The sequence below is a fragment of the Diadema antillarum genome, unplaced genomic scaffold (assembly GCF_040938485.1).
Source record: "Diadema antillarum isolate AM-2024a unplaced genomic scaffold, OU_Dant_1.0 seq00000783_RagTag, whole genome shotgun sequence".
NCBI classification, from domain to species: Eukaryota; Metazoa; Echinodermata; class Echinoidea; order Diadematoida; family Diadematidae; genus Diadema; species Diadema antillarum.
Genome location: NW_027271671.1, coordinates 1,872,279 through 1,896,997, shown reverse-complemented (window position 1 = coordinate 1,896,997; position 24,719 = coordinate 1,872,279). Strand labels below are relative to the sequence as shown.

General features: G+C 38.0%; 1 protein-coding gene across 1 annotated transcript in view; it reads right to left on the bottom strand.

The window, feature by feature from the left end:
• LOC139739134 (tubulin alpha-2/alpha-4 chain-like) overlaps positions 1 to 10,209 on the bottom strand; it is a 34,651-nt gene extending 24,442 nt beyond the window's left edge. Inside the window, exon 1 of the mRNA XM_071649752.1 lies at positions 10,105 to 10,209. Within this exon, the coding sequence (XP_071505853.1) occupies positions 10,105 to 10,107 (3 nt within the window). The 5' untranslated portion in view covers positions 10,108 to 10,209. The remainder of the gene's footprint in view (positions 1 to 10,104) is intronic.
• Positions 10,210 to 24,719: the final 14,510 nt, after the last annotated feature.

Here is a 24,719-nt window from a genome sequence, read left to right as displayed (position 1 = left end):
CGTTGGCAAAAACAATTCGCACCCCTGGTTCTGGCAGCACTGATTTTATACATATCTATTGGTATTCTACAGTGTTTACTATTTATCGACCGTACTGTACATCCGTACGATACGGAGCACTTATTCACGTTTGCATGTACGTGTGCTACTTACAAGTATGTAGGGTCTATGTACGTTACTTCTGACCAGTCCATATTGCCAGCCCAAGAGCGAGCCTTAGCCTCATTAAAAAAAAAAAAAATGGAGGGGCAAGCATATTAATTGCCCCCCCCCGTAATTAATAATTCCCGAAATGAGAAGATTTTCTTGCTTTTGAAAGAAAACAAAAATGTTGCCCCCATGAAAATATTGGAAGGCAAGCGCACCATTTGCCCCACCCCACATAATCATAATTCCCGCGATGAAAAGATTTTCTTGCTTTTTTGTTAGAATTCAAGAAATCTGTCCAATTATTTCACCCAAAAGCAATGGCGTAACTACGGAGAGGGGGGGGGGGGGGGGTGCGCCCCCTCCCAATCCGCTGGTTAAAAAAAAAGAAGGATTTCCCGAAATAGTAGTTCAAGTGTTAGTAAACTGCTTTTGAATGAAAGGGTGATCCAGAAATAAGATATCTTTCTATAATTTCTTTTAACCATAATTAAATAGGTATATAGTGTGAAACATTGTTCAAAAAGCCCGGACCCGACAAAAGATTGTGATTCCTGGTTGGCATTCTGCATATAAGCAGGATGTGCGCAGTGTACCCAAAGCGAAAAAATATACTTGTAGCTACAAACGGCAGTTTGGGGACTGTAAAATGTCAAAATTTTCAAGCTCGCTCGCTTTGTTCGCTCGCATTTAATCTTTATGCCATTCTTCTGATGTTGCTGCCAGTAATTGCCTGCAGTTGCGCCCGGTGCGCCCCCCCCCCCCCTTTAATTTCCAAAGCGAAAAAATATGGATAAGAACGGCAGTTTTTGGACTGTAAAATGTAAAATTTTCAAGCTCGCTCTCTTCACTCACTCGCATTTAATCTTTATGCCATTCTTCTGATGTTGCTGCCAGTAATTGCCGGCAGTTGCGCCTGGTGCGCCCCCCCTTAATTTCCAAAGCGAAAAAATATAGCTACAAACGGCAGTTTGGGGACTGTAAAATGTCAAAATTTTCAAGCTCGCTCGCTCCGTTCGCTCGCATTTAATCTTTATGTCATTCTTCTGATGTTGCTGCCAGTAATTGCCGGCAGTTGCGCCCAGTGCGCCCCCCCCTTAATTTCCAAAGCGAAAATGGCTAAGAACGGCAGTTTTTGGACTGTAAAATGTAAAATGTTCAAGCTCGCTCTCTTCGCTCGCTCGCATTTAATCTTTATGCCATTCTTCTAATGTTGCTGCGAAAAAATATAGCTACAAACGGCAGTTTTTGGACTGTAAAATGCAAAATTTTCAAGCTCGCTCATTCCGCTCGCTCGAATGTAATCATTATGCTCTCTTGATATTGCTGCCAGTATTTGCCAGCAATTGCGCCCGATGCGCCCCCTTAAATTCTAAAGCGAAGAAATATAGCTACAAACGGCAGTTTGTTTGTTTTTTACTGTAAAATGTCAACATTTTCAAGCTCGCTCGCTCGCTCGCTCGCATTATTTTAATTGTTACGCAATTCCCCTGATGTTGCTGCCAGTAATTGCCGGCAGTTGCGCCCGGTGCGCCACCCCCCCCCCCCCCCGAAAAAATATGGCTCCAAATGGCAGTTTTTGGACTGTAAAATGTCAAAATTTCAAGCTCGCTCTCTTCGCTCGCTCGCATTTAATTGTTATGCCATTCACCTGATGTTGCTGCCAGTAAAGTTGCCAGCAGTTGCGCCCGGTGCGCCCCCCCCCCCTTAATTTCCAAAGCAAAAAAAAAAAAAAAATGTGGCTACAAATGGCAGTTTTTGGACTGTAAAATGTCAAAATTTTCAAGCTCGCTCGCTCGCTCGCTCGCATTTAATTGTTATGCAATTCTCCTGATGTTGCTGCCAGTAATTACCGACAGTTGCGCCCCGTTACGCCCCACCCCTCCTTTATTTCCAAAGCGAAGAAATATGGCTCCAAATGGCAGTTTTTGGACTGTAAAAATAATGTCAAAAATATTCAAGCTCGCTCTCTTCGCTCGCTCGCATTTAATTGCTATGCCATTCACCTGATGTTGCTGCCAGTAATTGCCAGCAGTTGCGCCCGGTGCGCCCCCCTTAATTTCCAAAGCAAATAGATATGGCTACAAACGGCAGTTTTTGGACTGTAAAATGTCAAAATTTTCAAGCTCGCTCGTTCGCTCGATCGCATTTAATTGTTATGCAATTCTCCTGATGTTGCTACCAGTAATTACCGGCAGTTGCGCCCGTTGCGCCCCACGCCTCCTTTATTTCCAAAGCGAAAAAATATGGCTCCAAATGGCAGTTTTGGGACTGTAAAATGTCAAAATTTCCGAACTCGCTCTCTTTGCTCGCTCGCATTTAATTACTATGCAGTTCACTTGATGTTGCTGCCAGTAATTGCCAGCAGTTGCGCCCGGTGCGCCCCCCTTAATTTACAAAGCAAAAGAATATGGCTACAAACGGCAGTTTTTGGACTGTAAAATGTCACAATTTCAAGCTCGCTCGCTCCCCTCGCTCGCATGTAGTCGTTATGCCATTCTCCTGATATCGCTGCCAGTAATTTGTCGTTTCACACCGTCATTCCATAATCCATTTATAGGGGTATACAACCCCCTCCGGCACTTCCACACCCTCCCCCCACCCTTGCTCGCTCCTTCGCATACTAACCCCCCCCCCCCCCCCCCCAAGATGAAATCCTAGCTACGCCGGTGCCCTTTCCCCGCTTGGTTTCCCTATACATCTCTATCTAACTTGTGCTGTCATAACTATAAGTATAGATGAAGTTATATTCTGTAGTACTGGTGCATGTAGGCCTATGATGACGTGTATGAAAGAAAAGGGGCGTTACAGAACAACAAACTCGAAATATGATACTTATATTGCTTAACAGTATGTGGATAGAACAAAAAGTCACATAGAAATACATGTTTAAATGTTCTCACCTTTAAAAAAAAAAGAATAACATGACGTAAATTTGAATGAAAATGTTTGGAATTTGACTGCCCATTCGCGAAATTGAATGACTAAAAAACTCGAGTGATGGCGAATTTGAATGAAAGTAGAGTATCGGCCAATTTGATTGCCCTTTTTACGAATTCGAAAGCCACATGTGCAAATTTCATTGATCGAAATGCTTAACTGAACGCACAAGTTGCAATTTTAACAGACAGACTGTGCGATAACGAGGGTTTTTGCTAAATTGAATGAACCTTCAATCAAATGGACTGACAAAAGCGCGAAATTGGCCGGGAAAACCTATAGATAAACTCGATCTGTTTTAAAACTGCGCATGAACCTTAAAGCTGGTATCTCACTGAGCGGCGAACGTTTGCGAACGTAGCGAATTTAAGATTCGCCAACTTTTCTGACGAATGTTTGCGAAAAATCAAAGTTCGCTTCTGCCATTAGCGACAGTTAGCGACTTTTAGCGATGTTTAGCGACAATTAGCAACACTTTAGCGAATGTTTGCGAAAGTGTTTGCGAACACAGGTGGCGACTATTAGCGAATGTTAGCAAATGTTAGCGACAATTTTGCAAACGTTAGCGACAATTTTGCAAACGTTAGCGACAATTTTGCAAATGTTAGCGACAATTTTGCAAATATTAGCAACTGTTTGCAAATTCTTTGCGACAATTTTGCGAATGTTCTTGGACCTAGAAAAGAACCAGGCGATTGTGTATAGTAAGACCCATAAAACGACATAAAACCTTCCACTGAATTCAGATCTCTTGTGATAACCGTTCAAGATGGATTTCCAGGATATGGAAATAAATTTCTGCCAAGAAGAGGCTCAAGGTATTGATATCTTTGAAGAGCTGCTTTGTCAGGCTGCTGCTACAGCTATTCTCTCTAAAAAAGAAAGAGTGAAAATGTTCACTCTTGAAGAAGTGAATAACAGAAAAGAGTGAGTTTCAAGTGAAATTAGAGTGATTTTGGACTGAAAATGTTCATTTTCACTCATTTTGGAGTGACTTCAGGGATCACTCCAAGATTTTCGAGTGATCCCTGAGGTCACTCCAAAATGAGTGAAAATAGATATTTTCACTCAAAATTCACTCCAATTTCACTCAAAACTCACTCTTTTCTGTAATTCATTCCTTCAAGAGTGAACATTTTCACTCTTTCTTTTTTAGAGAGTTGTGCAGCATAAGAGAAATAAAATAAAGAAAAACAAGAAAGGAAGAAGAAAAGAAAGAGAGTCAGAGAGTGCTTGTTGCAGAGGACAGACTTTAGTCAATATGAAAAGCTTTTGAAGCAATTACAATCATGATGGAGATGTCAAGAGCTTCAAGAACTTTCTTAGAGAGGAACCTTGTCTGTTTCAGAAGCTTTTATATAGGAACCATGTGGTTACTTGTTCGCTAGCAGTGGCGAATCCTATAAAAACGTTAGCGACACCGTATTACGACCGTTTGCGAATTCTTACGAGTGTTTTGCGAATGTTTGCGAATGTTTGCAACTGTTAGCGAAAATACAAATTCGCAAAGGTTCGCAAAGAAATTTTGAACATGTTCAAAATTTCTTTGCGACAAAAAAAACTTTGCGACAATAAAAACCGTTTGCGAACTTTCTTGCGAATGTTAACGAACCTTTTGCAACCGTTTACGAACCCTCCTTTACTGATTGCATTTTATTTGAAAACAACACAACGGGTAATTACCAAAATTGGCAGGTAGGTTTCAACTGAAAAGAACACTCCCGGGAAGGGGGGGGGGGGGGGGCGGAGGATCGAGCCTCAAAGTCCCTTAAGTACAGATTTTCTTTTTTTATCTTCTTCGTCAAAACTTAATAAAATAGAGGTAAGTTTGTGTTATAGATATTAATGGCTGTGGTTTTAAGTTTGCCTATGGCAGATCCATGAGTACCCTGCATGGGTCGGGTGGGGGGGGGGGGGGGGACTTTCACATTTTCAGCACCTTCTTAAAGACTCTATGACAGCTTCTTCTTGAGAACCCCACAACAGATTTTCACCAAACTTGGCAGATAGCAGCTGCAGCATCTTTAGGGTGATAGGATCTCACTTTGTTTAAATGACCCCTCCCTTTAGCTCCCTCCCCCTCCCCGGCCCAGGGAGAGGGGGGGGGGGGGGGAGTCGAAGCCTCAAAGTTTCTAAACTATGTATTTGTTTTTGGGGTTTTTTTGGTGTTTTTTTTTTTTCATCTTATTCTTAAGAACCCTAACATACGTATATAGAGTTAAGTTAGTGCTAGGAAGACATTGATGACTGAAGTTTCATGTTTGATTGTGGCGGATCGCAGGGGTGCCCTGTTTGCTGCCGGGGTGGGGGGGGGGGAACTTTTACATTTTCAGCTCCTTCTTGAAAACCTTATGACAGAATTTTAACCAGCCTGTTGGCGGGGGTTGGGGCAAGGCCCCAATTTAAGGGATTGTTTAAAGGAAAATTCTTCTAGAACCAAGCGAGATAGACTTAGTACAATGCCATATACGTATGTTAATGAATGTAGTTTCAAGTTTGCTATATACTCTGTGGTGTGTGCGATGGGGGGGGGGGCAATATTGTCACATTTTTAGCATCTACTTAAGATATATATGACAGTTTCATGAAACGTGGTAGGTAGCATTCCTATAGGGTAATAGAACCACATTTTGTTCGAAGGGGCACTAAAATCGTCGGGGAGGGGGGTCTACATGCCCTCATCCGTCAGAGCAAACTTGAAACTACATTCATACATGCTCTTTTCTTTACTCTTCTCTGGATGTATATATAAATTATACATCATATATTTATATATATTATATATAATTATATATATGTATATATATATATTTTTTTAATCTTTTTTTTTATACAATCCCCTATTTGTGTCTTGGCTTATGCCACCGTACATGTCTTGTTAGTCTCGTCTCTGCTGGGCTTATGCACTTTATTTGGTTTTAACCCAATAAACAGCACAGTTTATTTTTATGAATATAAGTTTAATTTGATCCACATTGATCAAGTAATATGTACTGGATTTGGTTACCATCTTTTTGTTTTTCTTTTATTCATATTCTATAATTGGTGGGACTCACAATCTACAAACTTTGCTTTGTAGTGGGTCCTCCATCTCCATCTCAAAAATCATTTGTCACTCAATAATGTTTCACTTCTTTAATTCTCATCACTTGTGTATTTTGATTACTTATATTGACATCTCTTTCTTGTTGTCTTTATTGTACGTATAAGAGCCTGTGTGTTATTACTTATATTGGAGATGAAGAAAAAAATGATTTGAACTTGAACACGACAGACGATCGATCATCCCCTTGCTGTATGATTTACTCAATCGGGATATACAGCTAGATCTTGACATATACGTTTCAAAGCTCATCGAAGTATCACTGTTGACAACAGATGATTAGCAAACAATGACATACATCCAGTTCACATTGAACTGAGCGTAACGGTTTTTTTTTCTTCTCTAGGTAAACATGACATTTTCGTATCACAAAGGGTCTACGGGGAACAGACTAATTTCATGTGAGATGCACGCAAACCGCGTGCTCCATCCCACTGCGACCTGATCAAGGGATGGCCGTTATGAGTCATCCTCCTCTCGCCATAATGAGATGCCTTCGCAGGAGCAGCTATGCAGGAGCATCCCGTCCATTTTTTGGCAAGCAGTAATGGAATGATCGTGTCGAGTGCCCATTTCATTTTGCGCCACTCACAAGCAATGACATGAAATGGCATAGTGTATTATTATGTATGATATAAGACTTTTTCTTTCGAACTTCGTTGTCCACAGATAGGGAATACGTTATGGAAGTAATCACCACACTGAGGATTTGAAGAAACAGCTTTGAGTTGAATACTGCATAGTGTGGGACCCATTAAAAAGATCATGACCTGCCACTTGTTCATATGAAATCCCGGAGACGCTTTCATAGTCAATTAGGCTTTAGAAGAGTGACGGTACAGGCCAACAGGTCACAAAAGATATAAATAAAAGGAATTGCCACGTTAACGCTGTAGGCCCCTACAGAATAACTTCCGCTATGAATCCAAAGGAAATAAAATTGTTCTTTTGGAACTAATCATATCAATTAATGAATTCCTTCCATCAAATTTGCATGATGCTGATACAATACCAAGCTAAACTGTGTGATTACACTTAGCCTTCCAAATTGCGTCATTTCATTGCCTCGACACAAATGCAATACATAATGTGTGTTAAAGAAGTCTCTACGTATGTAAAATATTACCTCTCAAATGATTTTTCGAAATTTAATCAAAAAAAAAAAAAGAATGAACACAAGATTGATGATTGAAGTAATGATTCAGACGCCCATATTTGACTTGCTCCTGCAACGACATTTCCGATTCTACAGTATGTCAAATATTTGCTTGAAATTGGCAATCCGATTGAATCACATCAAAACAAATCAAAATGACTTATTGCAAAAGCCAATCTGAATATTCCCCAAAATTTGTGGGACATTATGTACGATGTTAGGAATTAATTCAAAATAGTATTGCTACTCAGTTTTTGCAAAAATTTTATGAAGAAACATCGAATGCAAAAAATGAGAAGAAGAAGAAGAAGAAGAAGAAGAAGAAGAAGAAGAAACAGCTAAAAAGCAATGAACTGTGTGATAACTACTATCCAATAATTTCTGATCCGCTGGATAGATCTATGTGTCACGTCGTAGATATCTTTTAAATTTCCTCCAAGTTTTTCGGCATAGAATACTGAAAAATACATAACACACTCACACACACACACACACACAAACAAACAAACAATTCCAATAGCCAACTGACTGGCCTTGGAGTGGTTTTAGAGTTATCTGCTCATAAGCAGATAATACATTATTTTCTTTAATAAGAATTCTTTAATAAGAATGGTGAGAAACCCAAAAATAAAATAGAATTGAAAACACATGTTACTCTGCAGATTTGTAGACACAGAGACGCACTTATAAATAACCCCGGGTTTGGAAATCTTGTCTTGATGATAGTATCGAAATTGTTCGCATGGTTTGGAAAGACATGTAAAAGATATCGAGTAAACGATAGACTATAGGTACACACACAGCTGTTTAATTCGATGGTGGTTGGGTTACGGACACAATTATGTCACAAGAGGAAGAGAACTGAGAAATACATAGATATCTGGAGATAGACACAGAGAGAGAGAGAGAGAGAGAGAGAGAGAGAGAGAGAGAGAGAGAGAGAGAGTTATAGGAAACGGCAAGTATGGAAAATCCTATGATACCAACATCTGAGGACGGAACAATAGCTGAGGACTTTTGACAGCCTAAGATATGAAAACATACACACAGGCAGCATATCAGCCACTGGCTGTGGGCTGCAGTTTACCACTCACCCCTAAATACCAACAATAACAAACAAAGAATGGAATGTTATAAACTCCACTGCAACCAAGGACTGCCAGGGCGTTCTCCCCTCCCTCCTCCCCTCCCCTCACCATTCCTCCAAAGAGGGGTGCCTTTTACTGATCCTCTAAAGAGCAGTAATGCGGGCCCCTCTCCCTTCCCCATATAACAGAATAATGATGATGATGATAATAATAATAATAATGAGATGAGGCACAAGCAATCATAGCAAAAGTAAACATGTCACAGGTTAAAATATCACAGGAAAAAAAAATGCAAACAGACAGAAATGAAGACGCCATGCACAGCTAGGTAAGATATAAATAAGATATGTAAGGTATTAACAATGTCAGAGTGAAACTACATATAGCAAAAATGCTGTATTTGCTAAGGTATTTTACGTCTAATATCATTAAGCCTACTTCTGGTATTTTCACACATACCCGATTCTTTATTGCTTAAAGGGACTGTACAGTACTGGTTGAGGTAGGGATTCATGTTTTGAACATTCCTAAGTGAGATAATGAAAAGCCTCTTATAAAATATGAAAGAGCATGTAATTTTAAGAAGGATTCAACATTTATTTGATGAAAATTGGTTTTCAAATGGCTGAGATATCCAAAAAAGTGCTAATAAACAAACAAACAAAGTTTGTCTGATTCCAGATACACCGATAATCGAAGTACCACAACCATGACGTTTAGAGCTTCCCTTACGGAGGTTTAAAAACGAAAAGAACAACCAAAACAGCATTTCTTCTGACAATGCAAGTTCATTTATCTAACCACAGAGACCTATTGATATACGGTAATCCCAATCTGTGATGAAAGGGGTCTGCCAATGTAGATTCTATTTGGTAATGATCACTTGTGAAATACCACTGAAGAATATTTTTCATCCCCTTTTTGTATAATCCGCTTTCATCACCGGTTACAGTAAAGGACACACATTGGGCTTACAAAGGTTATTATCTTTCATCCGATCAATTCAGGTAGACTTTACATTTTCAAAATTAGTGAATCCTACAAAATGCATGCTGCATTGTATCATCATTAGCTTGCCTTATATTATTTTCTACCTGTACTCTGAATAATAACAATAGTAATAACAATAACTATCGTAATGATAATGATAATAATAATAATAATAATAATGATAATAGTAATAATAATAATAATAATAATGATAATAGTAATAAAAACAACAACATACTAGTATGACGCGTATCGCGCTCACAAGCCAAGCACGATAACCACACTTTCACTTGGAGATGTTTCTGTTGGAACTTCTAGATTTCGCAGATGAATTCAAACGCGTTTGTACGGCGACTGTCCAGAATAGCAATCTCAAACTAGTCTACATCCTGCGACACCGTTTATATTTATTGTCAATATTGTGCTCGCCACAAGCAAGTCATTTGTTTTTAATGATGTTTAATAAAGTCCCGTGGTTTCCACGTTTTTACAAATTTATCCTACATTCAACTCTTGCTGTATGTTTGTCAGAGTCACAACTTCCCTTGTTAAAATCTAACATCAGCATTATCCATCAAAATTCAACAACCTTGAGGTTTCATGGCGACATTTTTTCTATAAAAGCTGTCTACTGCCTTTCTCTAAAATGAATCCTTGACAAGGAAATTTTTCTGGCTTACCATGATTGCAAGTGGTGATCTTTATTCTGGTAGACTGATGAATAACGAAGTAAACGGCAGTCAAGCACCCGTGGAAATGACTTGAGGTGTGGTTCAGTAACAACCCTGCAGTAGGTAAGAGATGGATAGATGGCAGCAAGGATGCGGGTTCCTTAGAGTGAGGTGCCCGCCGAACTGCTTTGTATATTTCTGCATCTCATTGGTTGCAAGCCGGCATGGAACTTGAAGGACGCCATCATTTCCTATCGACTGCGTAGAGGATAAGTCGCGAATCGCTAAGCCTCTGCTGCCGTTCCTTTCAGCTGTGTCTGTAGTCTGGCCAATTTGTTCTTTTACCGCGAGGTGATAGCTGCCATAATAACTGATTTGTTTCTCAGTCATTGTCACGAAATTTATTAAATTTCCTGTCACGTAGTGCGACAATAATGGATTCCTTAAAAAAAAAAAGACAGAAGGAAGATGTGTGTATTATTCAATAATGTAAGGCAATGGTATCACCACCGCATCGAATTTGCATATCATTCAATACTGTGAGGAAAACACCTGTTTTAAGAAATCGTAAAGCTTCAGAATTCCTCATAGCACTTAATTTAAGTCGTTTTGATGAATGTGTTACTGTTTTTCAATACACTTATGTGGCATAATAATTATATAGAATTCAACTGAACTTCAATATACTTCAACATCAAAATAAAATAAAAATATCACGTATGAAATATTTGAAGGCGGTAGAACGTTGGATGGAAGAAGGCTTAACCATGACTTAATAGCGCACCACGTATTCTTTCTTGGATATGAATATGGATGGCCCTGGAAGGGGCCTACTTACTCCCGACGTTTCGGCAAACATGTTCTTGCCGTTTCTCTTTTTTCATTCTCTGTATATATCTTTTATTGTTTTGTACGCGTTTTTTTTTTCTTTATGTAATCATATTGGTTTATGTGAAAATGTCTGTAATTCAGCCTACGGGCACGTCTGCCATGGATGATTTTCAATATGTTTTTTTTTTCCACTAAATAAATGAGATAATGGAATGCAGGAGACTACCACTATGAGCGATTAAGCTTGAAAGGAATGGGCCTCATAAAAGACTATCGCTTGGAGGAAATATAGTGATCAGGTGGGTGCATGCAGTTGCAGGTGTTGGTGTACAATGCAGCTGAATGAAAAAAAAAAGGATTTAAAAAGAAATAACAATCATTAACCAAGAATTATGTTAGGGCCTATCTTAACTTAAGAGTGGGGAACTTAATGATTTTATCAAATACCTTAGCTGTTAAAGAATAAACAGTTGAGCAAGACTTAATGTTGTCTGGAAGATCTTTCCAAATGCATTGAATGTCCGGACCCGAATGACTGATAGATGTGTGTGTCACTAATAATTTTGGATTCAAAAAATTGAAATGTCTACATTTTCGAGTAGGGTACGAATGGACAGAAGTATTAAACCTAAACATGTTAACAGATGTTGGAAGTTGATCATTGACTGTTACTTGAGTAATATTCAAATCAGAAATCTTTAATGCTCACGAAATAAAGAATCGGTATGAGCTTTAAAAAAAATGCGATCCGGTACAAATACGAATAACTTTCTTTTGTAATTTAAAGATAGAATTTATTTTGGCGGAGCCATAATTTGCCCATACAATATTAAAATGACTTATATACGGGAGAATTAAGGAATTGTATAATAAAAATAAAGTTGAATGAGGGAGGAAAAGTTTCAGCTTGGAAATAATCCCAATGTTTATAGAAATGCACGTTATACTATGATCAAATGCTCATTCCAAGTCACAGTTTCATCTATAATATACTCCCAAGAACTTTGAATTTCTTTTCTTTTGTGATGGTATATCATCAATCTTCACATTTATCGGCGTATCTGTATTATGAGAATGAAGTTTAGAATACATAAAATGAGTCCTTTTTACATTCACAGAAAGTTTATTAGACTTAAACCAATTTGATAATTAGTACTTCACCAATTTCCATATTTGAATTATTTAAAATCTTAAGATCTTTATGAGAATAAAATATATTAGTATCATCAGGAAAGAAGGGAAAATGTAAAAATGTTATCATTGGCATAAAGTAGGAATAATGCGGGCTTAAGATTGAGCCTTGAGGAACACCACATTTGATTAGAAGAGGATCAGAATCAAACCCATTAATGTAACATGTTGTCTTCTATGGTTTAATGATCTTTAAAACCATAAAAATGCTTGACCTCGAATACCATATTGACTGAGTTTGGAAAGTAAAATAACGTGGTCAAGAGTGTCGAATATGCCTTACGCACATCACAGAATATATACCTACAACATATTTTCTATCATCAGGAGCTCTAGTGATTTTATCATAGATTTGTATTAATGCTGTATACTTAGTAGGAGAATATTGAAATCTTCTTAAAGCCATATTGATTTGAAATAAGTATATCAAATTTAGATATAAATTTAAGTGATCTATTATAAAGATTTTTTTTTCTAAAATTTTGGATATTCTAAGCAATAAAGAAATGGGACGATAATTATTAATTTCAGTTTTCAGTTTCAGTAAGTTTTATTTCTCCACTTATTTAAAACAAAGTAAGTATGACAATATCAAACATAGTCACAAATCATGGGCATAATATAAACAGGAGTTCTCAGTACACAATCATGGAAATAATACATATGACGACAAATCTTTAAGTACACTCAGCTGGAGGAGACCGTTTGTCAATAAGCAAATCGCGTGACCTGGACAACGGCCTCTCGACTAAGCATTACGTCTTGGAACAATCTCCTTTTTTTTTTCAGACTGAAGGAATAGAACACATACACAATAGTCATAAATCATGGAATAAATAACGTAAAACCTTTGGTATTTTGAATGTCATTTTACCGAAAAGGACAGCACAACGGGGAATAATACAAAAGGACAAAAACCAAACAAAAACAAAACCAAAACCAAACAAAACCGAGAATAACGGACAAGAATAAGGGGGTTCCCGAACAGGAAAAGTACAGAGAAGAGAAGGAAAGTAAAGGGAAGAAAAGTGATAGTACCAGAGTTGCGTGCTAATAGGAGCTTATTTCTGATTTGAGTGATACATTGCGAGAAGAACTTTATTATAGGAGGATCTAAAATGTCAGTGAGTTCCATATATCTTGACCGTGATTACAGTATTACAGTATATAGGTGAGATGGGGTAATAATGAGAGAATTATGAAGAATATGCTTTGTTTGTTTGGTGAGATATTCTCTTACTGTCTAGATTACTTTCTAGATACTATCCGTTGTGTGTTTTAACAAGTCAATTAGTACTGAAATAAATGAATATAAAAGAGTCCGAGTTAATAAAGGATCTGTAAGCAACTCAATGAGAGATGATAAGAAATCTTTGTTGTTGGAATTTGGAGGTCTATAAATAATGCGTATCACATTTTTTTTATTATCAGGAACAATAATCTCAGTGAAAAGTGAAGTAAAAATAACAAATTTTGCTAAGCTCTTTAAATATGAACAGTGCATTCAAAACAGAATAAAACATATAAAGCTACTTCACCATCAGATCGATCAGGTCTATTATTCAAAAAATTCGCGATACCCATCAAGAGCGAAAGATTGTTTGGGACATGATGATAACCACGTTTCAGTGAATCTATCACTGAAAATAAAGGGTTGTTTGGATTATCTAACAAGAACTTTAATTCTTTAAAGTGCTTATTCATACTTCTTATTTCAAATATATCAAGTCACTATCAACTATCGAAAATGTGTCTTTAATAAAACCCTTGCTAATATCTTTGAACTGATTCACAGTGATATGATTTAGGCCTACACAATGGGGCTTGAGTTTAATCGTTAAAATCATACTGCATTTCTTCCGTTGCTGAAAAAATGTCAGCAACTAACTCATCATAAATATTGCACGTGTATCAAAAACTTCTTCTTTATCTGGGGATCAAATTATGGTGTAGTAAGTCGAAATAAATCGGAAAACTCAACGTCTAACATAGAGTGAAAAGGCACATCTATCTTGTCATTCATTCTGGATTGAGGCATCTCTGACTAGATATTTTCCGCGATCAGACAGGCAAGTTAGAGATTCAGTGTATTCAAAGTATAAAACATCAAAGCTAAAAATTTATTCCTTATTTAACGTACAGTGGAAGCGCTTGAGAAAAGGAGAAAAAGAGAAGAAATAGTAGGTCATGGGCCCCGTTCTCCGAAGAAATGTACAGATTCTAACTTACGTAATTTCTAAGCAAGATTGTAAAAAGAACTCAAGTTGTTTGCGTATCCTGTAAAAATAATCATAAACATATCAGAATGGACAGGTTTATCCTATATTACAGTTGTTGCGAATTATGTGTTACATAAAACAGCATATAGGCCTAATACTACCTATTTCACCAAACGATCCTAACAGAAGCCAATTAGCACGGACAGTAAAATTTCAGATACCCCTGCCAAACGTTTATATCGGGTCACTGCCAAACGTTTGTATCGGGTCACTGTCAAGAAATACGAACATATTATGTGTTACGTAAGGTAAGTAAGGTGTCAAGTAAACATCATTTGTGATAGGTTGTCACAATGAACAAACACTTGCATATTCATTCAAACATTCCTTTGTATACGAGAACAGATATAGATATACGAAGTAATTTTAATCACTTCGAGCAGTACAGTAACAGTAAAGGCGAGACCTGGTCAGAAAGAGAAATTAGAGATTTAGGTGAATTCAAAGCATAAATCGGCAAGGAATAGTTGTAATCCTTATAAATATGCATATTGAATGTCCGCACTGAGCAACCTCATTAAAGACCGCTTAATAAAAAAAAGAGAAAAAAAGAAATGAAAGGTCATGACTTGTTTACGCCATTCTCCAAGGAACAGCAAGGATTATGCGCTATGTAATTTCTGGGCGGAAAAAAAAAATCAAATTCATGTAGTGTGATCCTTCAGACATGACAGACCTGACCAGTTTCTCGTTCAGATGTTACGAACTATGTGTTACGTAAGACAAAATACAATGCTTTCAGAATCGAATTCATCAACAATAGTGAAATTCTTCAGACGGGCATCTAAATACACGAGTGTAGACGTATAGTAAATATTCTATCTCAGGTCCGTGACTAAAAATGCAAACGGAATCCTAAGTTATATATAAGGTGAGCAAGGTGTCAAGAGGACAAAATTCATGACGATCAGGTTATTACAATGAATAATGGTCATTTTCACTGCCTGCCCTGTAAATTACCTTACAAAGGAAATGAAAAAAAAAACTCTCAAAGATTAAAAAAAAAATCTGATGTTATTGAAGGCAGTTCATCAAGCTCTGGTTGAAAAAAAAAAACTTTTTTAATTCAATCAAAAGAATAAGCATCTGTTCACCGTAAAAAAAGTAAATGTCAAACGAGCGTAATATATAGAGTTCCAGTAATAAAAAAGTATAAAACACACAAATTAGAGGCGTACCAGTGACATACAGATTATGTCAAACATCACGCCATAACTTGATAGTTTTTCCTGGAAGAAACAGAACTTTCTGAGTTTAGACTTCTTTTAGTAACGATAATGCATTATAAAAAAATGAACATAATAATGAGCTCGGCGTAATAAGGGGAATATGTTTCATTATGACCGACACAGGCGCCGCCATGTGATTTCAGCATGAATCAAATCGAATAGTCACATCTCGAACTGTCGTGGCTGCCAGGAGGCAGAGCATGGATATAATCATATAATGAAGAAAAATATAGTACGAAAAAAATATCAGTAGTCATTAAGCGGTGACTACACTTTACTTTGAGTAAATCATAGCATATGGTGCACAACTTAAAGGACAAGTCAACCTTCATATACATGTGGATTGAGTGAGTGCAACAATATTAGTAAAACATTAGAAGTGAAGTTTGGGGAAAATAGGACAATCCATTCAAAAGTTATGAAGTTTTAAAGTATCTGCGCAGTCACTGCTGGATGAGAATACTACTACAGTGTATGATGCCATATGCTTCCAACGATATAAGGAAAATAAAAAGAGAATTTCACAAAACTTCACTTTTTTAATAAAGTGCACATTTCTTCGACTTGTTACTGACATACGTTAAGGGTAATATTATTCCCCCTGCCCTCTGAAAGAGAGAAGTCAAGTGTTCTTTTGTTATGCGAAAAAAGAGAAATATGCTGAATTCTCTTTGTTCTTTCTTTATAACGTTGTACACATGTGACATCACAAGCTATAGTAGTCTTCTCATCCAGCCTTGACTTAGCAGAAACTTCAAAAATTTTGAAATAACTTTTAAACGGATTGTCCAATTTTCCTCAAACTCTCACTGATGTGTTCTACTAATATTGCTGCATTCACTCAACTCACATGTCTAGGAAGGTGAACTTGTCCTTTAATGATAGTGGTATTGCATGTACCAGAATTGCGAGATCAACAGTTCCGACATATTATAAAGAAGCATACAGAATAAAAATACAACGAAATGAATTGAATGAATTGACATACGTATGACGGAATCAATTATTTTGATATCAATTTAATGTGATATTATCCGATGGTGGAGAATCTGACTTTTTTTCCTAAAACCTTTTTGATGATTTTTCAAGCTGCATAGATGTTTGAAGTGACCTTTTTAATTCTGTCAGAAAAATTAATCTACGGGTTAAACGCATCGATTTTGTCAATTCATTTTGATAAATTGATATGAAATATGAAAAATTGTATACTCCTAAGTGGTATGCAAAGTTTATATTTGATGAAATTTGCTTTTGAAATGGCAGAGATATTAAAAAAAACAAACTAAAGCAAAGTGGTCCTAAAAAGGGTGGGTCCCATAACACCTTTTAAGGATCTCTTTGTTTCTGGATATCTCAGTTATTTCAAAATCAATTTTCATCAAATTAATTTTGAAGTCCATATTTCAGTAGAGATTTCTCATTATTTGATAAACAAGTTGGAAACCTGAAGCCAAATCTCAACCAAAACTACACCATACCTTTAATGTTGTTTGATCATGCTATAGCTGTTATCACAATGAAGTAAAAAAACAAACAAACAAAAAACGACTGTATCATTTACAGCACAATAGCCTCAATGTTAAAGCATCACATTTGATAAATTATCTAGTTTTCTCTAATTGTTAACTGAGCAAGAACTGAGTCACAACATTCACTAAATGCTCAGAATTTATCTCTGGGAGTTTTTATATACATGTACTCGCAATCGCAATATTTTTACCCTGCTTCTGTTCTGCCTCAGAGTACAATAAAGAATCATGTATCAACCCACCAGCTCGATAGCCAATGGCATATATGAAACAAAGATTTTTATCAAAATCTTCTATGAAAAATATGCATTGGAAGAAGTGTTTACTCTCTTTTCTTTTTCTTTTTTTTCTTAGTGTATAATAATACTTCTCCCTTAATATACTTCTACTTGTACGAGGATACTCCGCAGGATCCATTATAGTCAGTATGTTAAGCTGAGGTTTTTACTTTACTGGTGCATTGATAGTGGCGCTGCAGTGTCTGTTGGTGTGCATAGGCGAGTATCAAGTGCAAGAATCAATCCCTCATTTTCGCTGCTGGGTGGAATAGTAGGGCTCTCTTAAAGAAGAAATAAAAAGAGAGAAAAAAGAAGATTCTCTACAGAATGATGCAATAATGACAAAAATGGGATAAGAAATAAGGAAATCATGACATTTTGAAATTTCAGTTTTTTTCGGAAAACATTTCTTGACCATGTCCTTATGAATATTCAAATGAGCGAAAAAAAAATTATTTTAGCTAATACAGGTAAAAGCATGTTCCCATACCAAGACATATCAGAGTGAACATTTGTTCTTCTTTTTTTTTTATCTTGGGTTGTTTTAAGACAAGTTGCATATATCCAGCTGAAATGTGAGATTTTTGTCATTTCTGTACATACACTGTAATATGAAATGAATAAGAGATTGTGAGAGCATGTTATTGTGAGAGCATGAAATTTCAAAATGTCATAATCTTCCCAATTTCTTATCCGATTTTGTCATTTTTGTATTGTTCTGTGGGGGATATTTTCTCTTTCTTTTAAAGCTTATTTCTCTTGTGGGAGGGATTCCCTCTTTAATAGCCTCTAGTGAAACAGTATCAAAAGTTGTTGGTTGGGAGACCACTCCAGAGTATGATTGTTCTTAGAAAGTAATAGGGCCTAATTTTTAAGGGCCTTTGTAGTTTCAATCAAATCCTTTACCCTGTCAGATTACCAGAAAAAAACAGCCACAACAACTAGCAAACCTCGGGGCATTCTATCCATCACAGGTGCCTACATAAGATAATGTAATATTTCGCGAGGTTTTTATTTTCGAGAATTTCGCGAGTCGGGTGGTATTTGCGATTTAAAACACGCGAAAATATCAACTCTGATCCCGACATGAATGTTGCGTGTATGCATATAATTATTTTCTCGATCAGTACTGTGTGTGTATAGGCTATAGGCCTACTCAATAATCTCGAATTCAACCACTCACGAAATTGCCGAAAAGTTCCGATCGGCGAAAAATTAGACTCCCTAAACATAATATGGCGTATAGTAATCATTATGTTGCGTGATGAACCAAGTTACTATCACAGGCGGTCCGTTTACCCCATCCACATTCACCCAGGGCTTTCCCCTCACTAGTAAACGTATTCTTTATAGGCTCCTACTAACTTTACTTTACTTTTACTTTTCCGGAACGATGCTGTAGGTCAGAGTCTATTCATCGATCAGGATTGTATCCTCGACTGCTCTTGATCCTTCCATTAGGCCGAAATAGCCTGTGCTAATCTTATTCAAACAAGTGGGTTAAATTCTGAATATCTATACAATGGGACCATGCAGGGGAGAGTGGGTGAACTGGAACGCGGGAGAAGTGGGTCACCTCCCATATCTCAAAAAATTTTGAACTTATCAGCTTTCAAGTAGTATCCCCTATTAGGTATTAGGCATCATTTTGATGAGAATAGTATGGAAATGATCGTCCAAGCATTTATTTTTAGTAAACTGGATTATTGTAATGGGTTACTATAATATGGACTCCCTGATTCTCAAGTTGGGCGCCTGCAGCGAGTCCAAAACTCCTGTGCAAGGCTAATCTGTTATCTGTAACAAACTCAGGTTCTCAAGAATTTATCCTCTTCTGAAAGACCTACACTGGCTTCCGATTTAGACCGGGGGCCCAGAAGATTTATTCAGCTGAAAAGGGTCACACTTTTTAATGGTCTCATCGTATAAGGATGTGGCCAAGGGTCAATAAAATGGATTGCTGGCAAGTCACATCCTGTACCGTAAGCCTAGGGACCACAAAAAGGGACCCCGAAAATGGATTTATTCAGCCGAAGGGGGTCACGGACAAAAGTGTGTGGATATTGTTCCTTTGGGTGTGCTTATCATGAAAACAGCAATGCCAGCTATTTTATCCTGTACGGGGCCCCAGACAGTAGCCCCAAAGGGCCCCACAAATATGGTGTTATTCAGCTGAAAAGGGTCACGGCTAAATTCTTTTGCAATGGAAGTAGTTCCCATTAGAGATATCCAAAACACCAATGCCAGCTATTTTATCCTGTACGGGGCCCCAGACAGTGGCCCCAAAGGGCCCCACCCCCCATAGGCCCAACGTACAAACACACACAAACATTGATTTTATTCAGTTGAAAAGAGTCGCGGCTAATTTCTTTTCCAATGGAAGTACTTCCCATTCCATCAGAGATATCTAAAACACCAATGCCAGCTATTTTATCCTATACGGGCCCCAGACAGTAGCCCCAAAGTGATCCATCCCCATAGGCCATACATACAAACACACACAAACATTGATTTTATTCGTGCAGATGAGAAGAGTAATGGCTAATTTCTTTTGTAATGGAAGGAGTACCCATCAGAGATATCAAAAACACCAAAGCCAGCTATTCTATCCAGTACGGGGCCCCGGACAGTAGCCCCAAAGGAGTCCCCCCCCCCCCCCGGCACACACAAACACATTAGTTTCATTCAGCTGAAAAGGGTCAAGGCTAATTTCTTTTGCAATGGAAGTAGTACCACCCATCAGAGATATCCAATATACCAAAGCCAGTTATTTTATCCTGCACGGGGTTCCAGACAGTAGCCCAAAATGCCCCCTCCGCCTCCTCCTCCTCCCCCACCCACATTGATTTCATTAAGCTGAAAAGGGTCACGGCTAATTTCTTTTGCAATTTAAGTAGTACTCATCAGAGATATCCAAAACACCACAGCCTGTATGGGGCCCCAGACAGTACTTTAGCCCCAAAGTGCCCCCTCCCCCCCCCCCCCCCACACACACATACATTAGTTTCATTCAGCTGAAAAGGGTCACTGCTAATTTCTTTTGCAATTGAAGTAGTACCCATCAGAGATATCCAAAATACCAAAGCCAGCTATTTTATCCTGCACGGGGCCCCAGTCAGTAGCCCCAAATTGCTCCCTTCCCCACCCCCACACATACATTGATTTTATTCAGCTGAAAAGGGACATGGCTTCTTCCTTTTGCAATCAGAAGTAGTAGGCATACTCATCAGAGATATCCAAAACACTAAAGCCAGTTATTATGGGGCCCCAGACAGTAGCCCCAAAGTGCACCCCTACACACACACACACACACACACACACACACACACACACACACACACATTAGTTTAATTCAGCTGAAAAGGGTCACGGCTAATTTCTTTTGCGATGGAAGCAGTACCCATCAGAGATATTCAAAATACCAAAGCCAGTTATTTTATCCTGTATACGGGGCCCAAGACAGTATAGCCCCAAACACGGGTAATCTCTTTTGCACTGGAAAAGTACCTATCAGAGATATTCAACACACCAAGGCCAGTTATTTTATCCTGTACAGAGCCCCAGACAGTAGCTCCACAGTGTTCCATCCATTATACATGTACTGTGAATCAGCTGAAAATGGTCTTACAAATTGAGTGTATGAATATAAGAACGACCCAAGTCCATGGAAGACCATTTCAAGTAAACTAAAAAAAAAAAAAACTTCATATCTTTTTTGTTTGTCCAATAATAGTCTATTCAACTGTGATGGGAAGGCAACATTGTATATACAAATTAGAACATATATTATTATGACAATTAACATTAAAATTAATTGTGGAGAGGCCATTTTGTGTGATGGACTTGGGTCGTTCTTTGATTCATATGGACTTGGGTCGTTCTTTGATTCATATACATGATATTCTGCTATAGAGATGAGAGAAGGACGAGAGAGGGCGCTATAATATGAATGTAAGAATGACCCAAGTCCTTCATTCTTACATTCATATAAGATTTAACTCATTTATTTCAGGCACTTCCGGGGGTAATTAGGATTTATCATTTATACACAAGATGAGTCCATGCATAAGCTACAATTTCCCATGTCAAACGGACTTTGGCCAAAAATTGGACTTGGGTCGTTCTTATATTCATATACAGTACTCAATTCTTTTGTAACGTAAATATCAGGGCCTACTGAACAGAGATATCACAAACACCAAAGCAAGTCATCTTATCCTGTTTACGGGGTCCTATAGGTTACAGTAGCAAAACACCCAAGAAATTTGCAAAGCAAGCACACTTCTGTATAGTGCAGAACCGAGATGACCATTACGAAAACCAGTAATTTCATCCTGTACTGCAATATCGGCCCAGTACAGTAGCCATAAAGTGCCCCTCCCCCACATAATTTTCATGACATCATTTAGCTGAAAAAAGTCATACTTGTTTTTCTTTTACAATCGAAGTAGGGCTTAGTTTACATCATAGATACCCAAAACATCAAAACCAGTTTCGCACTTTTGTCAGTTCATTTGATAGAAGGTTCGAATTCGTAAAATGGGTATTCAAATTGGCTGGTATAACCCTACGTTCATTCAAATTCGCCTTGACTTGTCGAAAAGGGTATTTCAGTCATTAAATTTCGCGAAAGACAGTCAAATTCCAAACGTGTTCATTCAAATTCAAATCATGCTATTTCTTTGTTTCAGATAATTTTAACGTGTCTTTCTATGTGTGTTTTCGTTTCATCTACAAATTACTGTTATAAAGCAGTAAAAGACTAGTATCATATTTCTTTTCTAGTATAACTGGATTTGGTTGTTCTGTAACACTCCTTCTCTTTCATATACATGTCATTATAGGCCTATACCAGATATGCAGGTTAACTTCATTTTTTATAGTCATGACAGCACAATAGATACAGAAGTATATTATCTCTAGAAGACGTAGAAAGAATTATTAAAAAAAAAAACATTTGAGGATCATATAACCTTGACTTCCTGGAACTGGCCGACGGCTCGTAATAAAGCGCTCGTAACGGCCAGATAACTTGTGGCTTCTTACTTCTTCGGATTCAAAAAGCACGTAAAAAAAAAAAAAAAAAAAAAAAACTGGTGTCAAAGTCTCTTAAACGAATACGAAAACATGAAATGTTATGATGCTTACAAAACAATAACTATAAACGATGAAAGAAAATAAGGAAAGAGGTCAAGCATAAACATATCTGTTTAATTAACTGCAGAACATGTTAAATTAGATGGCCAGAAATTTGAATGAACGAGCGCAGCATATGATCACGTGACTATATCATTATGAATTTATGAATGAACGGATAGTGGAATGGTGCTTGTCTTATATGGATTTCAGTTGAAAAAGTGATATTTAGAATAAGGTTAGAGGTAATGTGAATGTTTCAAAATGAATTTGAATGAAGAGATTACGACATTGAACTACCATGTCATCTAGGCGAAAAATTTGCCAAATTTAATTCAACATTAAAGAATTCGATTAAAAGAGGTGCAAAATTGGCCCGGATGCAGGGCCCTTGATAGGTATAGCCCCAAGGTATTTCCACCCCATATGAATTAATGTTCTTAGGTGAAAAGAGTCATGTATGCCTATTTTCCTTGGCAGTGGAATTAACAGCTGAGATACGTGAAAACACAAACCCATCCAGTCATTTTTATTCTTTAAGGGGCCCCCAGCCGGTAGCTGGAAAGTGCTCCCGTATTATTTTATCCTAGTGAAAAGAATCACTGCTATAATTTCTTTTGCAATGGAAGTAGGACTCAACGAGGTATCAAAAACACCGAAATCAGTTATAGTACGGGGCCCCACGGAGTGTTCCTAAAGTGTCCCCACTAATACCACTATCAAGATCTGCATCCCGATCTATTCAATCTGTCAGATCGGGAGAGAGCGGCAAAAAGTGTACGGGGACCGGGAGCATCGTAGCAGCAGCGTTTGGGTGATGGGGTTCGATCTGGCAATTTTACAGATCGGGAAGAAAGTTTGAACTGGTTCAAAATTTCTTCCCCATCTCCCCATCAAGATTGACCTATTTTGAATCGTAGCTCAAACGGGGAAAGAGCAGTGACAGTATAAATACCGCGGGATGAGCGTAACAATTTCAGGTTTTTCTGACCGTATAGTAACAGCGGCACAAGAACGGGAAGTAGTCTTAAGGCCCCGTCACACTATACAGCGAATGCCCAACGAATGCCCAACGAATGCCCAACGTATGTCCAATAAATTTGAAAATTTGAATATATATTATTAACATCCATTGGTAATACACTGTACTAGAATAGTTCGTAGCATGCTTGGCGTTCTTTGTATTCATTAGCTATTCGTCGGGATTCGCAGAGATACGCTGGAGCCGATTTTATTTTTTAAACATGTCCAAAATCTCCAGCGTATCTCTGCGAATCCCTATGAATAGCTAATGAATTCAAAGAACGTCAGACATGCAAACTGTCTTCACATTTTCGAATTCGTTGGGCTTCCGCTTGGCATTCGTTGGGCATTCGCTGTAGTGTGACGGGGCCTTAAACTAGACACCGACGACATGGTCCCGCTGCTGCGCCGCTTTCTTGATCAAAGCACGACCTTCCCGCTTTAACGACGCTCTCACTACGGTCTCTACTTTCGTATAAAATCAAGGCCTGTTCCTACGACGCTTCATTCCTGCTTCGATAACGCTGTTGGCCGCTTTAGCTACGCTGTTCCTACGCTTTCCCAGACTCAATTATCTAAAATCGAACGTAGCCGATACGCTGGAAAATGTTTGCCAGAACAGCAAAACTGATGATGATGAGGAGGACGTTGTCGTTGTCGCGAAAATGAAGACGAAGGAGCGAATATTTAAGAAGAAGAAGAGATGCAAACAATAAAGAGAATAAAGCAAAACACAAATGGAGCTACTGTCTGGGGCCCCGTGCAGGATAAAATATCTGACTTTGGTATTTTGGATATCCGATGGGTACTACTTCATTGCAAAAGAAATTAGCCATGACCCTTTTCGGCTGAATGAAACCAATATGTGTGTGTGTGTGTGTGTGTGTGTGTGTGTGTGTGTGGGGGCACTTTGGGGCTACTGTCTGGGGCCCCGTACAGGATAAAATAAGTAGCTTTAAATAGTGCTTTGGATATCTCTGATGAGTACTACTTCCGATTGCAAAAGAAAGTAGCCGTGACCCTTTTCAGCTGAATAAAATCAATGTGTGTGGGGGGGGGGGGGGAGGGGCTAAGGGGGCAATTTGGGGCAACTGTGTGGGGCCCCGTGCAGGATAAACTGGCTTTGGT